We start from the raw sequence: 17,841 nt of genomic DNA, 5'->3' as shown, positions 1-17,841 counted from the left end.
CTGGTACCAGAGACATAAAAAGGCTCTGCTGCTAAGTTAGGGGTGATCATAGTGGCGCTGATAAATCAGACCTAAAGAACGAAGCATAGAAAGAAGCATTCAGATATACTTGTCTAAGTGAACTATGGAAAATATAGAGTTATGCGGAATGTTTAAAGTCAGTTTCTTACAAACAATCAGAGGAGTTAGACTCATCGACAATGTAAGTGTTTCAACAAGAAGTTTGTTTGCCACAGTTCAAGAAAATAACACTGTAATCAAGAATATTTCGGCCGACATATGCATTTTATTCAAGCTAATTTTAAAATCAAGTATTTAATAAATAATTGTATATACATATAATTATAAAGAGTTGTTGATGGGTGCTCTCAGAGCGCAGTAGTGCAAGCCGAGTAGAAAATCGTTCGGCTGTCTGTTGTGATTGCAGCTTCTCGACGTCGAACCTTCCTTGTGTTTGTTGGCGTGCGTTTTTTGCTGCACAGAGGCGGGTGCTTATATTGGCTGCAACAAGATAGTGGTTCGAGTCGATGTAATGGCCTCGCAGCGTACGCATGTACAAAATACTGGAGACGTGCCTTCCGTCTATCACAACATGAACGACCTGGTTGGTGGCTTTTCGATCCGAAAACAGCCAGGTAGCTTGATGAGTTTTTCATTTCTGTAATCTAGTACTACAGATAACCATATTTCGGGCTCCGGCGAAATCGATCAGCATCAACCCTCGCGTAGGCTAAATTTACTGCTGTTGTGCAAATATACCTTCCTTGCCCACCATGGCGTTAAAGTCGCCAAGCACGATTTTAAAATCGTGGCGATGGCAGCTCTCATAGGTGCGCTCCAAGCGCTCTTAGAAAGCATTTTTGGTCACATCGTCCCTCTCTTCCGTCGGGGCGTGGAAGCAAATCAGCGATATGTTGAAGAACTTCGCTTTAATGCAGATTGTGGCTGGGCGTACATTCAACGTGAATGACAGTAATAGGCGACGGAGTCTCCCTCTCAATACGAATTTGCGCTCCTTTATAAAGCCATAGTAGTTAATGCCACAAGGACCTACTCGCCTCAGTCCTTGTTCCGTCCATCGCATTTCTTGGATGGCGGTGATTGACATTCACTCTAACGAAGACATCATCCACCTGGGCAGCGGCACCTTTCCAGTTAAGGAACCGGACATTCCAGGTGCATGCCCTTAAATCTTTATCTTTAATTCGTTTGCCATGGGCGTCATGAAAAAGGGGGTCTCTCATAAGAGGCTGTTGGAAATTTTTCATTGAGGGCATTTTTCACTTGGGGGGGATATGTTTCGCCTTCTCACTTTACCTCGCCTTCCCAGAGGATACTTGGTCTAGGACCGGAAGTCATGGGCTGCTTGAGTCGTATGTAAAAGAATCGTTTCTGGTCACTCCCAAGTGAATGGCAATCAAAGATCTTCCTCACTTGAGTGAACTTCTACACATGACTCCATCCTCTAAGATGTTTGCATGGTCTTATTTTAGCAATGATTTTCTTTAGGTGTTTCACTGGCCCAAGGGAGATATATCGATGTGAACCCACAACTATGTGAGTTTGCCGACTTTACAAAGGACTGTTTCTGGCAGTCACAGTTCAATCTATGGACGATGATGGAAGTCTAAACCATTTTAAAAATTACACCAGACATTTTCGTAAATTTACTTGATAATTATAGTTATATTTTATATATATATTTAATTTTCTGTTTAATATTTGTAAGCTGCATACAATCAAAGAGCCTTTTGACTAACCGAAAGCGTAACAAAGTACAGTTAATTTACTAGTTTACAATAAAATTAAAGCGATTACACTAACAATAATATATAATAGAATTAATTATTTATACTTTATTAACTAAAATTATTTACTACAGCCAGTTCGTCATTCGTATTTATACATTATGCGATTTCCTAGCATGCACACACAATTTTCTAACATAACCTACAAGCAGCCGTTGCCCCAGCACCCGCACCATGGTATTTTACCACCAGTATGCGAACTGATGGAAATCTTTCGCCGATGCGAGCGCACGCTGAACGAAGTTGATGACTCCCGCGACGATGCCGAACTATTCGAACCGTGCTCCGAATACGAAGTGCTATCCTGGTGCGAGTGGTGACTGTGATGCAGATTATTGCTCAGCAACGACGATGTATGCGGGTGATGATGATGATGATGGTGGTGATGGCCGGACGTGCCGCTGACACGCTGTGCATTACTCGCTACGGTGCCATCAGAGTGGCGACGAGAACAGCGCGAGCGCCCTGTAACCGCTTCGACAGTGGCGCCCTCACCGGCATTGGTGCGTGTCGAGTCTTGGCTGGATTTACGTTGATGCGCCACCGCTATATTGCTGCAGCTGCTATTTGTATGGCGATGGTGCGCGTTGGCGGCGTGCTTCGGCGACGTATTCGCCGATAGAGATTGCGGTTGTGTAGGATCAGCAACGCCATTATTCGGGCTCATCGTATTACTGTTGCTACGGCGCCGTACGGAATGTGGTGAGTTGGGAGTGCTGTGGCTGGTTTGCTTGAGATTACGCAACGCCGGATTGAGCAGCACGGCCTGCAAATCTGTGCAGCTACCATTGTTTGGTTGGCTCGTTGCGCTCGCTATGTTGGAGTTGTTGGTATTGACATTTGTTGTGCCACCATCCTGCATACCGCTTAGATTTATTTGTGCTTGAGATCGAACTAGTTGCGTATTGTTCAGCGGATCAGGTGAGTCTGGCGTACTTGAATCACCGCACACGATTGAAACGCGACGCGCTTTCCGACGCGCCACCTCTGTAGCGAGTGCCTAAATCAGAAAAACAAGTAAAATTTATTGAAAAATCTGACTTTGTAATTACAACAGCACAAACTTACCTCATTTGCAGCATCAGCAGAGCTTGTCTCGCTTAACGCCGTTGCACCTGCCGCATTCAACTCCGCGTCCAACGAATGCGTCATTGCCGCGCGATATTGTGCACGCTTAGCCGCCGCGTTCGCCACAGCGGCATACAGCTGACTTTTATTGGGCGCAAAACCGAGCGTCATGGGCTTGATAAGCTGCGCTCCAGCTGTTTCATCTGTAGGCGGTTGTGGTATTGCTACAGGTGTGGCGCGCGCTACACCTGCGCAGCGTATATTTAATGGTGATGGAAATCCACGCGCTGGCGGCGTCGGTGGCTGCGTCTGCTTGGCCACACCAGCGACAGGCGGCAACGGTGGTCGCTGCATATTTGCAACACTCGTAGGTGGCAGCTCCAGGCACGCCTCATTATTCAGCTGATCAAAGCCAATATAAGTGCGCTTATCTGGGAAAGGCACCATAGCGTCGGGTATATGCGGCGATGGGCTGTCTGTATGCTCGCGTTCTAGTGAACGCGTGCAGCGATTATTGCCTTTGCCATTGCTGCTGAAGGATGTTTGTGTGGCAGTCGCTGTTGTATTGGCGGCCACTGCCACTTGATTCGCGCCATCATATTGTAGTGTTAAATTCATTTCTGAGCGGTACGGTTTCTTATTTTTGTCTTCCTGCTCCAGCGATTTGTTGATAACGTTGTCATTCTCTCTACGTTTGTCCAGTTGAATAGCTAAGATATCCTCCGATATGGCTTGGATGTCATTAAGTATGGTTTCCAGGTTCACAGACTCCGTCTAGTGCACAGTACAGTTAGTTTTATTATTAAATTAGTTTAGTCAGATTTGCTCCATTGTAAGCATGTTATAAGGGACTAAAAACTTTTTAAACGTGTGCGTAGATATTAGTTCGCAAAAGGATTAGCTATGTGCTTTCTACGCTACGTGTATACGGCATTTCGAATGAATATTTGCCAAAAACATGAAACATTAATTTTGCATTATATTCGGGAATATTATGGTTAGAGTATAGTCAGTATAGCTAGATTACGAAGCATAATGAAATGTGCTCCAATGGTTAAGGAAATCTAACACAAGTGTTGTGTCTTCTGTTTACAGTTGTGAACAGAGATGCAAGTTATCAAAAAAAAAATATGGTAGATGCTCCGTAAACTATTATAATTTTTACAAAGTTCAAATGTTCGAAAAGTTCTTTTGTGGTTGTTTTTTATCAAAAGAAAACGCAATGGCTGCTAGATTCACAAGTACAAGTATTATTCCAAATCGTTTGAAATTTCCTTTATATCCCTTATTTTTGTTCAAGACTTTGAACCAAGCTAACTTAAGAACTTTTGAATACAGGACTTAAAGGACCTAAATCGATTTATCGCTTTCTTCGTTCAAATGAACTTCACTTTAGTATACGCGCCACTATGTGCATAGCCTAGGATTTTACAACGTACATAACTCCAGAATTCTTTAAGATGATTATTGAGAACATCAAAGCACGGCCGTCAGTCAGTTAACTTAGGTTAAATTAAGTCCGAAGGAAACGAAAAATAAGCGAAACTGTAATGTACCGTTTTTAACAATATTGTGCAACAATTTCAAGAGATTTCGGTAAGCAGATCAGCCAAAAGATGTTGGCTAACAAAGTTCAAATCTTTTTTCAATCGGATCAATATGGATTAGAAAAATTATGAAAATACAAGGTGTGTTCCAAAGTAAACAGGACTTAAAAAAACAAAAAACAAATTTTTTTTTCGGCAAGATCAATTTATTTTATTCAAAATAGTCTCCTTCTGCTTCAATACAGCTTTCTGCACGGTCCAAAAGCATGTCGAACGAGTGTTTTAGCTCGTTGGCCAGTATGCCAGGTCCAGCCTTTTGAATGGCCTCTACGTCTGCATAACGCTTTCCTTTCATGAGAAAATGTATTTTTCCGAAAAGAGAGAAGTCGCACGGTGCCATATCAGGTGCATACTACGGGGAGTGATTAATGTTTAAAATGTGATTTTTGGTCAAATAGTCGACCACAAGCGTCGATCGATGAGAGCCATTTTTGGTCGTCAGTCAATTTGAGCGGAACAAATCATGCACACATCTTTCGTAAGCCCAAAGGTTCGCTCTTTGTTCGGAGCTCATTTTCGCACCGATAACACAAACATACTGGCACTTAGAACGCAATAACTTCACTTCCATTCTATAAAATGTCATGAAAGTCTCACTGGACAATCGATAAAGATAGCAGATTCTAAAGCACTAGTCGACATACAGATGGCGCCACCAGAGGCGCTAGATTCAGGAAGTCCTGTTTACTTTGGAACCCACCTTGTATTGCCTTAGTAGAGCAAAGGAAAGGGTAATAAACTTTCTATAAACAATAATAGCTGAAGAGGGTGTTAAGTATATCAATTGCCGATCTACGAATGCAAAGGTTTACCGGAATGAAATTGATAACCATCGGACCATTTTCTCGGATTACGTCAATACATAGCCTATATACGGGTATTAAAGAAGGAAATATATCACGTATTTTGTAGAGCTACAAGAATGCCACCATAAGGCATATAAACAAACATTGCAATTTTTGAGGTTATATACATAAACAATCGATGAGATGTCGAGAGTTTATACTTCGTATATTATATACAGGTATACATAAATGTTTATAGTTTTCGAAGAAAAAAAAAATAATTGGCATATGTAATTTTGTGAAGCAATGTAATTTATAGGGAATATAATAGTTTTATTCACCTAACGGTCAAATTAATCAATATCCTATACAAAACCATAAATATAGCTCTAAAATAAGAAATAAAACTATAATTTGGTACAGAGGAGCGCAGTAGCAAGGAACACCTATAGGCTAAAAATTCAGAAAAAATAGGCGTGGCTCCACCCTCTAAAGGTACATATTTGGTAGTCTTTTCGTATTTTGTCAATAAATGCCGTTGCAGTCGTATATCTCCAGTGCTACCAATAATATTGTTTCATACCATATAGTGTTGGAAAGGTAAGATCTTAAGTTTCGTTTAACCAAAAGAACAAAAAAATTAAATTCGGGGAATTTGAGAAAAAGTTACAACTGTTCAGAAATGAGTGAAAATAATGAAGAAATTTGCTATATTTTGAAATTTTTGTATACAAAAGAAGAATGCCACGCAAGCCACCAATGAAACGTTTGAATTTTACGGAGATGATGCTGTGTCAGTTCGTGTAGCACAACAGTGGTTCGCTCGCGTGAAATGTTGGCACAGGGATCTGAAATGTAGGGAGGGGCATATTTGGACGCAGTTTTTTTTAAAAAGTGGGCGTGGTCCCGCCCCCTACTAAGTTTTTTGTACATATCTCGGAAACTACTATAGCTATGTCTACCAAACTCTACAGAGTCGTTTTCTTCAGGCATTTCCATATACAGTTCAAAAATGGAAGAAATCGGATAATAACCACGCCCACCTCACACACAAAGGTTATGTTGAAAATCACTAAAAGTGCGTTAACCGACTAACAAAAAAGTCAGAAACACTAAATTTTACGAAAGAAATTGCAGAAGGAAGCTGCACCCAGGCTTTTTTAAAAAATTGAAAATGGGCGTGGCCTCGCCCACTTATGGACCAAAAACCATATCACAGGAACTGCTAGACCGATTTCAATGAAATTCGGTATATAATATTTTATTTATTTATTATATTATTATAAATATAAAAAAAAATAAGTTGTAGTTTGATCCGAGAATACGAAAAGAGCTTTCCGACTACCCAATATATCACCTAATCGGCTACAATAACCAAGTACGCTTAGGACAAATTCTTTTACTCCTATCGACTTTGCGAAAATGGATGACATGGGAATATAGCCCTCTCCCCATATATCGGTTTTGTTAAACACTACTATAAGTCTAATAAATAAATAACAAGGCTTGTGCTTCAGAAACATGACATTTTACAGCCGAAACCGTAAGAGAAGTCCTTATGGGTCCTTGTGTCAAATTTAGACGATGAGCGTGGCACCGACCACATTTACGTGAAAGACCATATCTCGGGGACTACTCGACCGATTTTAAATTCGGTATGTAATATCACTTAGAGTTTTCGCTAGTAGAAAGTTTAACATAATTAGTATTGAACTAATTTGGCTTAAGTTAAGAAGATAACATAAGACAAAACATTTCAACGAAAAGTGTTTTTTCCGCAGCGTTTTTAAAATAAAATTTTGCCAAAAATATTTGCCTGCTTTGATCCTGGCAAGTTGCAAGAGTTTGAACTATTCGGTTACACCTGAACGTAGAGCTTCCTTATTTGTTGTCTTGAACTTTTTCTATAACTATAACAAGTAAACAAAAGGTGGGGTTAATAACTGCAAGAAAGCATGACAAGAGATACACACTAACATGTAATACCAACACTATTCGAATACACTTCGCTACCCACTACATACAACAACCAACACCAATAGCCTCCGAAAGGAGTTTGATCTAATGTTCACCTGGCTTTGACTATCCACCAGAATTGCTTTTGACATCGATGTTGGTGTCGACTGCAGTAACGGTGAGTGTACTGGCGTGGCAGTCGCACTGCTACGATTCGATGTTGTTGGTGTTAGGCGTTTATTGGTGTTAATGGCGGCCGCCATTAGCGGCTTGGTCACGGCCGGCGCAATTAAAAGATTTTTACAGCGTTTTTGTGCGGTAGCATAAATGGGTTCGCTTAATTTTGTTATGACAGCATTTGGCTGTGCGACGAAAACAGTCGGCAATGCGGCGAGCGATTGCAGCGCCGCCAATTTCGGCACAGCCTGAAACGGCGCCTGCAGCCTTTGTGGCGTGTTAATTAATGCCGCGGTCGAAGCGTGCGTGTTAAGCGGGATATCGGCGGCAATTGCCGCATCCTCACCGCAAGCGGCAGCAGCATCAACACCGGCGGCAACCTCATCAGCATCGTCCACGGTCACTGTGATGGTTATCAACGATGACTGCGACAGTGCAGGTGGTGACTGCTGTTGGTGTTGTTGCTGTTGTGGCAGCCGCTGGTGCTGCTGCTGATGCTGATGCGTGTGCTGATGTGGCTGCAAATATTGCTGCTGCGGCGCCAACAGCTGTTGTTGTTGTTGGCGTTGCACGCGTGCGCGATGTTGTGGACTTACTTGGGAGGAGCTGCCGCGTTGTGGTATTGGTGGTGGCACAGCGTTGTCGGCGCCCGTCGCCGTCAAGGCCTGATGCTGATAGGGTGAGGCCAAGCCGTTGTGTACATAAAGGTCGGGCGGCTCACAATTATGACAGCTGCTGCTTTCGGCATCCGCAGCTAACGTGGTTGGCGTTGATATTGGTGTGGACTCCGCAGGCACATTGGCATCACCTGTCAGTGCTTTATTAGCTAAAGTTGTATTGATTTTCAGCCGTGGCTTTAGTGGCGCAAAGAAATGTCTTGGACTGTTAAGCGCTGGTAACGCGTTCGATGGCGTCGTTGTAATTGCAACTGTCTCTATAACAGTCGCATTCGATTGTTGAGCGCTCGGCGCTGACACGGTGTGACTTGAGGGGTTTGCCGTCGACTCATTACTCGCCGGCGGCGCAACTATTGTTGGCACAAATGTGGTTAACAGTTGGGGTGGTGCTAGTCTCTGTTGTTGTTGTTGTTGTTGTTGTTGTTGTTGCGTAGAATTCTGCGTAAGCGGTGTGGCAATTTGCAGTGCCGGCGGCGAAGCGCCTGTTGAAATCTTTCTGTGCGCGAAAGGCGATTGCAACTTGTAGTCCCAGCCATTGGTGTGGCGCATTAGTTTCGACGTGGGCGAGCTCGTATTGGGCGTATTACCTGAAAAAGTATTAACCACATTATAACTAGTGCACTGTTAAGTGAAATGTTCACTCACCTATATTAGAGCCCATATGATCTTGCAACACATTCTCGAAATAAGATAGGGGCGGCACAACCGCTTGCAGGTCGTTCAGCTGATTGGCCACCTGTTCGATGGGCGTCAACGGTGTCAACGGCCCAACTAAGCTGGGCAATGTCATCTGCGAGCCACCACCGTCGGACGTATATATGTGCAGCAACTCATTGTGCGGCACATGCGTATGCTGGTCGGCATTACTCATCGTTTCCTCCGACACCACGGACAAATGATCGAATGCTTGATGTAAATTCGGCACACTTTCCGAATTAGCACCCGCAGATTTAACCACAAAATTGGCCATGTCTGAGCGCGTTGCTGTCGTTGTTGTGGGCGTATCAGGCGCGAACTCAATAATCGGCTGCTTTGTCGCCAGCTGTGGACAGCTGCCGCCCGTGCAGCACTCATCACTGCATTGGTCATCGTTGCCTTTGCAGGTATCACAGGAATCTGAATCCTGCGGGAAGAGTGAAACGAAAGCATAGAAGCAATATTATTGATTTCTTAACGTTTTGTGACTCACATCACTGTTGCAGTTACTGTCACAGATGTGCCCACTACCGCGCCCGCCGCCACTGCAAACGCTATGCCGCGCGTTGCAAGCATGATCGTGATCCAACAGCTTCGCCTTGAAGCGCTTATTCAAGCGATCGCACTCATCGCGTAGCGTCCAAATCTCGCGGCGCAACTGCTCATTCTCTCTACGCAAACGTTTGATGTCCGATTGCCCTGAAAGTGTGAAAAAGGAATGACATTACATTTAATTTAGTTACAAATTTAGCAAAAATAATTTTCACTTGTTAATTCGTTATGAGAAAAGTACGAATCAGCGAGTATATTAACTTTTATGATGGCCATTAAGGCCGTTAATAATATTTTTGAAGGCGGCTTTGTGATGCACAGGAAAACCCCAATTTGTGTACTTATAAAAATAAACGTCTGCATGTTAAGTAATATATTTATACGTATATGCTTGCGTACTACTGTATATGTGTATGTGAATGTGAGAGAATTTAAAATAGATGTCTTCGGTACCAGCTGATTTTTCACGCTCCTTGTGATTGTTGTAATGTACTAGTAGTAAAACAATTGTTTACTTTATGAATGTGCTAACTTCCAGCAATAATTTTGAATGTCTTATTTATTGAGAACATTAAAATAACATTTCTAAATATATAAAATTAACTGTTAATGTGGTGTCTGAATGGGAATAATGTCTTTTTTATTCATTTTTAGACAGCAATATAAAAATTTTATTTATTATAAAAAATGTTGATATTATTTGAGTTTGTGTGACATTAAATAATATACCACTGATTTTGCAATAAAAAGTGAGCCAGTCTTTGGAAAATTTCAAACAAATCAAAAATTATAAAAAGTTGGGAAAATTTTCAAAACATGTCACAAATGATTAAAACAGAGTTACAACATTTTTCTGGCTCATAATTTCTTTAACAAGCAACACCCTTTGAAACAGAGCCGCTAATTCACACATCTGGCGCCAGAACTCATTTTTCCCGCAAAAGCTTATGAATTGAGACATTCGTCAGCTCTGAAGCCCTCCTCTGCACAGTGATTTAACACCGTAAGGTTATTATAACAGTTTTTCAAGGTCACACAGAACGATATATTGCTAATAAGTAGCCTTAAAGGCTCAATCTCTTGAGCAGAATCACGCAAACCATGCTTAAGATTGGTTTGTAATCATACACTTGGGTCTTTGTAGAATTCGCTTATGTGATCGCTTGATAAAAAGAAAGCTTTATGGTAACAAATTGGTTGGAAAAGTGTTCCATTAATAATAAAAAGATTTGATTATTCAAATAAAATGTCAACCAGCTCTAGAAATTTTGTTCTTCTTAACTTTAATTGTAATTTGAAGAAAAAAACGCACTTGAAACCAGTTTATAAATAACGATACAGCCGAAATCATTACAGATCCAGGTTGAATTTGAAAGCTCAACAGTTAGTGTCTAAATTAGCTATTAATAGAAAAACAGTTGCCAAAAACTTGAAATCACTTAATGATTTCCAGCATTTCCTTCTGATGAATTTCTGCTTTGCCCCATAAAACAATGATATGAGGTCTTAATATAAAAAAAATCGTAATCTTAATCGGAATACAACACTACTCTTATCTAAAACCTTCAAAATACCATAAAAATATATTCGATTGCTTAGTTTTGACTTTTGACTTTTTCATCGTTTCTTTTTTTTTTATAACAGGGTATATTAAGTTTGTCACGATGTTTGTAACACCCAGAAAGAAGCATCGGAGACCCTATAAAGTATATATATAAATGATCAGTATGTTGAACTTAGTCGATTTAACATTGTCCGTCCGTCCGTTTGTATATATACTAACTAGTCCCTCAGTTTTTAAGATATCCTTTTGAAATTTTGCAAACGTCATTTTCTCTTCAAGAAGCTGCTCATTTGTAGGAACGGGTTATATCGGACGATTATAACATATAGCTTCCATATAAACTGAACGATCGGAATCAAGTTCTTTTATGGAAAACTTTCACATTTGACAATGTATCTTCACCAAATTTGGTATAGATTATTTTCCAAGGCAACAATGTAAACTCCGAAGAAATTGTTGAGATCGGCTCAATATAGCATAAGCTACCATACAAACTGAACGATCGGAATCAAGTTCTTGTATGGAAAACTTTCACATTTGACAATGTATCTTCACCAATTTTGGTATAGATTGTTTTCTAAGGCAGCAATGTTATCTGCGAAAAAAATGTTCAGATCGGATGACTATAGCTTATAGCTACAATACAAACTGAACACATAGTTACTAAAAGAAATGCACCTGTGAAGGGTATATTAGCTTCGGTGCAGCCGAAGTTAACGTTTTTTCTTGTTTTTTTTTTTAGATCGATTTACAATATCTTCCCCCTAGTTGATATAAAGATGTGTCTAGATCATTTCAGCTGTCTCATTGGAATTGACACGCCTAAAGCTTGCTCCATAGCGAATATAAGCGTCTTTCAGCATCATTAACGGGTAAAAACCTTCGCCACTACCTACCGAAATTCGTACAGCAGTTATAAAACATTAATACGATACGTATACGCACTATCGCATAACAGGAAACCTAATTTCGTGCAATGTTTAAACGATCTTCGAGGATTTGAATGTAGATAAAGATTAAGCTAAGCACAATATATTACATAATGTTTCAATATACTAATACAGTTGTACCAGATAAGCAGCAACAAATTGTGTATTATCCGATAAAAATAATTGCAAATTATTCAAAGAGGGTCGAGAACACGTTGACAACGAACCACGTCAATAAAATAAAAGAATCGGTGCTAAAAATCGACGATTAAAAGTCAGAGATCGTTTTGGCATCGTTGGTATATCGGAAAGATTAGTGAAAACCACTTTGAAAGAACATTTAGGTCTAAGAAAAGTAAAAGCACCATTAGTTTCAAAAACACTAAATTTTTTTTTGAAAAAAACAGCGTCGCGTTAACGTCTGTGAAACAATGCTTTCTGACAAGCGAAATCTCGAGAAACGAAATATTTCTGACGGTGAGTCCTGGACATGTGCTTGTGACCCGGAAACAGACGAAGCAAAAAAAAAAAACACGCCAAAGCAGCTCGGAAATCAGAGATATGTGGACAATTTTCTTTTTGGCACAAATGTATTAGGGCCTGTGAGGATTACTTTGAAGGGGACGACAAAGGTTCTGAAAAATAAATTAATAAAAAATTATGAACAAAAATTAACAAAGTCTTACTATTTTTGTACTTTGGTAGTTTAACTTATTTTAACGGTTATTTAAAGAATTTAATTAATGGTCTCGTGTCTAATAAAAAATGATGGCAGGTTGATAACAAAAACATGAAGTTAACCATATCGGGCCCGAATTTGTCCTGTTTTTTTTTTCAATCTTGACTAAACTAATGGAAATATTGTAATAAGATATGGTGCAGTATAGTGATATATTAAATCAAGAAATGAATTACTGAAGTGTTTTTTATCATAATCTTGCGCTAAGTGATATTGTGGTAAAATTTCGTTATTTTTCAAGACTATATTGCATAATAATGTTTTTATTGATTTTAATACTAAATAAACGACTTTTGGTAATTGTTTTTTAGGCATTTGCAAAGGCTAAATTAAATAAGGGTTTTACAATTTTTTATTATTTATATTACATTTTGTTGTTATAATTTAATGAATACTAATTTTTAAACATAACAAGAGTACTATATGTCAATAAAACCTCTTATAGTAAACTATAACGAAAACAAGTAAGGAAGGGCTAAGTTCGGGTATCACCGAACTTTTTATACTCTGGCACTATAAAGTGATAATCGAGATTTCATTATCAGTCATTTACATATTTTTCAAATACCGTATTTGTGTAAAGTTTTATTCCGCTATCATCATTGGTTCCTAATGTATATACTCGTATTATACAGATTAGGCATCTGATGGAATTCAATAGCGTTATATTGGAAGAAGGCGTGGTTGTGATTTCATTGAAATCGGTCGAGTAGTTCCCGACATATGGATTTTGGTCCATAAGTGGGCGATGCCACGTCCATTTTCAATTTAAAAAAAAAAACCTGGGTGCAGCTTCCTTCTGTCATTTCTTTCGTAAAATTTAGTGTTTCTGACGTTTTTTGTTAGTCGGTTAACGCACTTTTAGTGATTTTCAACATAACCTTTGTATGGGAGGTGGACGAGGTTATTATCCGTTCCATTTTTGAACTGTATATGGAGATGCCTGAAGGAAACGACTCTATAGAATTTGGTTGACATAGCTATAGTAGTTTCCGAGATATGAACAAAAAACTTAGTAGGGGGCGGGGCATGCCCAGTTTTCCAAAAAAATTACGTCCAAATATGCCCCTCCCTAATGCGATGCTTTGTGCCAAATTTCACTTTAATATCTTTATTTATGGTTTAGTTATGACACTTTATAGGTTTTCGGTTTCCGCCATTTTGTGGGCGTGGCAGTGGGCCGATTTTGCCCATCTTCGAACTTTACCTTCTTATGGAGCCAAGGAATCTCCTTAGCAACTTTGTTGCGAGAGTATAACTAGCACGCGTTTTAGTTAAACATAACACCGAAAATAACCTTCCCGACCAAAAAAGTGCAAGACAATTTACTTTATTAATTGACTGATTTGTAAATATGTATGTATACTGAAAAAGGCATAACTCTACAATAAAAATCGCATTTCATCAAATTTGTATGTTTATACAAGTATATCCACTAGAAGTGCCCATAAAATGTTCTCTGGGGTAACAATTCAATTTCCGAGGCCTGTTTAAGACAATGTTTTCCTATTATTGCTATAATTGTTGTTATTATTGCTATTATTATTATTATTGTTGTTGTTATTGTTGTTATTATTACTATTATTAATATTATTATTATTGTTATTATTATTATTATTATTATTATTAATATCCACATTCAAAACCCAATAGTTTTCATGAATACCGCAACTATTGTTCATTGCATTTTATTGAGTGCTGACATAATATTCTCAAATATTTTTACAACTGGCGACAGTTTGACGACCTCCACAGTAAATGCGGTATATTATACGACATTTATTAGTGCATGACTAGAGTGTCCTTAAACCACACACATATGTACATACTCAAGTTCAAATAAAAATATATGCAATTAGCTAAATGCACTTTAGAACACATACTCAAACTTAGCATACACACACACACACACAAAATATTGTGATTTAAATGACACGAGCAAATACTCAACGTTTCATTTAAATGATTTTCTGCATTGCAATCCATTATTTTCAATTGACAGCAACAACAATAACAAACAGCCGAGACATCACAACATTAAAGTAGCTAGCGTCTTCTTTTCAAAATCATTTTTCGAAGGTATTTGCTAAACAAAATTACTACATTTATGCACAGGCATACACAAAAACACATATACACTTTTCCGTTAATTATGTGAAAATTGCAGAACACAACAACAACAACACTAAACTCATAACTATGCGAATGCTAGCAAAACAAAATCACAAAACAAAGCAATTTTAAAATTACAAAAATTTGCTTGCGAACACAGTCAACTGTCATTCGTTTGCGCTTATTTAGATACCGTTAAAATGGCTATAATTAATACAATATTAGTATATGCCAACGTATATGTATATTTAAGAATAAAACACACGTGCCGCTTGCGTTGGCTTGTTCGTTCGTTCGAACATATTTAAAAAGTCAACGCTGACTGGTTGGACATTTTGCAGATTTGCCCAAAATTTCAGAAAATTCAATGAAATCACAAAAATTCATAAGCTTTAATATTTGGCGTTCACTTGTATTCGTATGCATTACAGACACATAGACGTATGCGAAAATATATTTATGTGCATGTGTATTTGTATATACCCGGTAGGAAATTCAAGTACTAGTTGCAAAAGTCACTAGTTAAGAAGTGTTTTTCCTGATCATAAGTAGGTAAGATTATATCAAATTTCGTGACAACACAAAAATGTTTGTTCAAAATAAAAAATAAAACCCAAAAACACGGTTATTTGAAATTTTCATCTAAATTTTGAGGTTATGTGAAAAAGTCTGTATGCAAAAGTTATAGAGCTTTTCATTGCCTACAATACTATTACCACAAAACTTTTTTTTTTATAAAATGCTTAGTTTTGCCGGAAATCAAGACAAACCGTTTTTAACCAAGCCAATCTCCTTTATTTTACCAGACTCGGATCACCCGTAAATTATTTTTGCTTTAATGTTTCTTATTTCAACTTTCTTTTCAGATAGATTTCATTATACTATGATTTTCTTGTTTTCAAAAATTATCTACCCTGATCTAAAATGAATTTTAGGCGAAAGTTAACACGACACGTTACTGAATCGCTATTTTGGTAACTTTAACAGAAAGCTGTGGTAACGCTTTAACTAGTAAATAACTAACTAGTAACTTAACTGATATTTGGCTTACAGGGTGTCTATGAATAATAAAGACAACTTAGTGTTAGCAGCTGCTTTTACGGCAGGCTTAAAGACCTTAACTAATAGAGTTAATCCACTGTAATGTACCGTCTTTCAAGTGAAATGTCGCAACAGTTAACCTCACCAAATTTCAATTTTTTTATTTGCGGTTCACCCACTTCCTGCTCTCTCTCTCTCTCTCTCCCATATTATTTTAGGTGAATCAGTTTTAAAACATATAAAAATTTACTCATTCAAATATATAAATAAAGCATATTATGAAAATAAAAGCTCGAGCGTATATATGTAGATACGAAAGTCGTTAAGTCAAAAACTCAGTATCAAAAACTTCAAAAATATCCTTTTCTTTCTTTTCATCGTCCTACCTTTATCTAGCTCATCTCTCAGCAGTTTTTCTCGCTCTCACTTTTACTACAAATAAATACTAAGATGAAAGAATTAAGAAATAATTATATCTTCTTTATTATTGCCGAGATAAATGATCCATTTATGTCTACAGAGGGCACTTCCACTTAAATATTACAAACGAACTAGTTTGAAAACAGGAACGAGTACAATTGCCTACTGTCATATACACACACATATATCCCATTACCTTTGAGTATGTAATAGTGAGCATCTGTGGACTGGCAAAATTAAAATTTTTCAAAAACGTCGACGGCAATTACTATGACACTGACAATAAGCAAAAGATAAACACAACCAAAATCAGCCTGAGAACACACACGAAAAAAATTAATTGAAATGCTGAGCAAATACACACAGCTCTTGTGAGAGAACGTCCCACTTGCAGGAGTGCAGGAGCTGAAAAGCTACTCTCGAAATAATATTTTTCTCAATGCTGAGGCGATCTTAAAAGAGCTTACAGCTGTATTGAACTACTCAGCGGAGCGCCTAAAATGAGTAGTTTCTCAACGAGAGCATTGCTGAAAAAGTACAATTTCATTTTATTTTCGACTGAATGACAACACGAAAACTCGTGCAAATGGTAGCAAATAAATTAGTGTGCGAAAAAAGTTGAGTTGAAAAATAAGATTAATTTTTTATACATCATTCTGCGGTTTGTTTACATTTTTGAGTTTTTTCCTTTTTAGCTGTCTTGCGATATGCCAAAACACGTAACACGATTAATGATTTCGTTTCGGAGCTGCCAGTGTGGGTAGATAAAAACGCTTTCACATATACAGACATACTCTTAAATGCGTTTATAACATTGTAAATAAATAAGCTTGTTATTCAGGCTAAAAAATGCGAGGATTTTTTTTTTTGTTCATTTTTTTTTTGTGTTTTTCTTTCATGTGCAGTCTTTTCCAGGTGCGTATGGTTCGACATTCGCACATCTGGCATCATCTGTTGTCTGGATCAGGAAGGTGTAAACTGCGTACAACAACTTGACGTGGAGATACCCAAGAAGAAAATACTGAGATTTTCGCCAAACCAAGTATTCACTAAAAATATGTGTCAGTTGTCTTTTGAGTGATCAAACTTTTCAAAACCTTTCAATTGATGTTTGCTTTATTTCCGATTATCTAAACTACGACAAAGGAGACAGTCATTTACGCTAAGAGTATGACATTTACGTGCTCGATGTCACAGTTTATGGGCGCGAAAGGAAAGGAGATATATAGTTCGAAGATAGGGAAAATAATTCTATTTCAAAACCATCAGACTGGGCACGAGTCAGACTAGCTTCCTTCTTTTGTGGTTTGCTACGGATCGTTGCGAAAGCTTTTAGGCACAGTGTAGAACGTAAAAGGTCCACTGAACTGTTAGCTCAAGGCACGGCCACTTCGCCGCATCGATAGGTATCCTAAGTGAGACTAAAGATATTGAAAATTGCAACTTGTCAATTTTTCAGTGAGGAAGGTGAGTTGGAAATACCTAGACACTTTCTTCTCCACTCTCCAAATAGACTAAGGTAGAATTTTCTCGGTTCCTGGCGAATTGGCTGAAATTTATGTTAGTAAATTTGTGTTCCCAGGCATTTTGTCGACAAGCGACAGTTTTTTTTTGGTGCATGCCTAGTATTTCTGGGCATAACAATGGCCGACTCAGTAAATTTGTGGCTCAAGACATTTTTTCGATAAGCGACAGTGTTTTTGATCCATA

At 38.4% G+C, this 17,841-nt stretch overlaps 1 protein-coding gene across 2 annotated transcripts in view; it reads right to left on the bottom strand.

Moving 5' to 3' along the window:
* Nucleotides 1–1,714: 1,714 nt before the first annotated feature.
* Nucleotides 1,715–17,841, bottom strand: part of LOC120782526 — a 66,822-nt gene continuing 50,695 nt past the window's right edge. For both annotated transcript variants that reach the window (XM_040114836.1, XM_040114837.1), the window contains exons 4-8: nt 9,268–9,473; nt 8,724–9,201; nt 7,998–8,665; nt 2,877–3,650; nt 1,715–2,808 (exon numbers count right to left, since the gene is read on the bottom strand). In XM_040114836.1, the coding sequence (XP_039970770.1) occupies nt 1,951–2,808; nt 2,877–3,650; nt 7,998–8,665; nt 8,724–9,201; nt 9,268–9,473 (2,984 nt within the window). In that variant the 3' untranslated portion in view covers nt 1,715–1,950. The remainder of the gene's footprint in view (nt 2,809–2,876; nt 3,651–7,997; nt 8,666–8,723; nt 9,202–9,267; nt 9,474–17,841) is intronic.

This window comes from Bactrocera tryoni, chromosome 1, assembly GCF_016617805.1.
Source record: "Bactrocera tryoni isolate S06 chromosome 1, CSIRO_BtryS06_freeze2, whole genome shotgun sequence".
Taxonomy (NCBI): Eukaryota; Metazoa; Arthropoda; class Insecta; order Diptera; family Tephritidae; genus Bactrocera; species Bactrocera tryoni.
The sequence above is the reverse complement of the archived record's forward strand: the minus strand, read 5'-3'. Positions and strand labels throughout refer to the sequence as shown.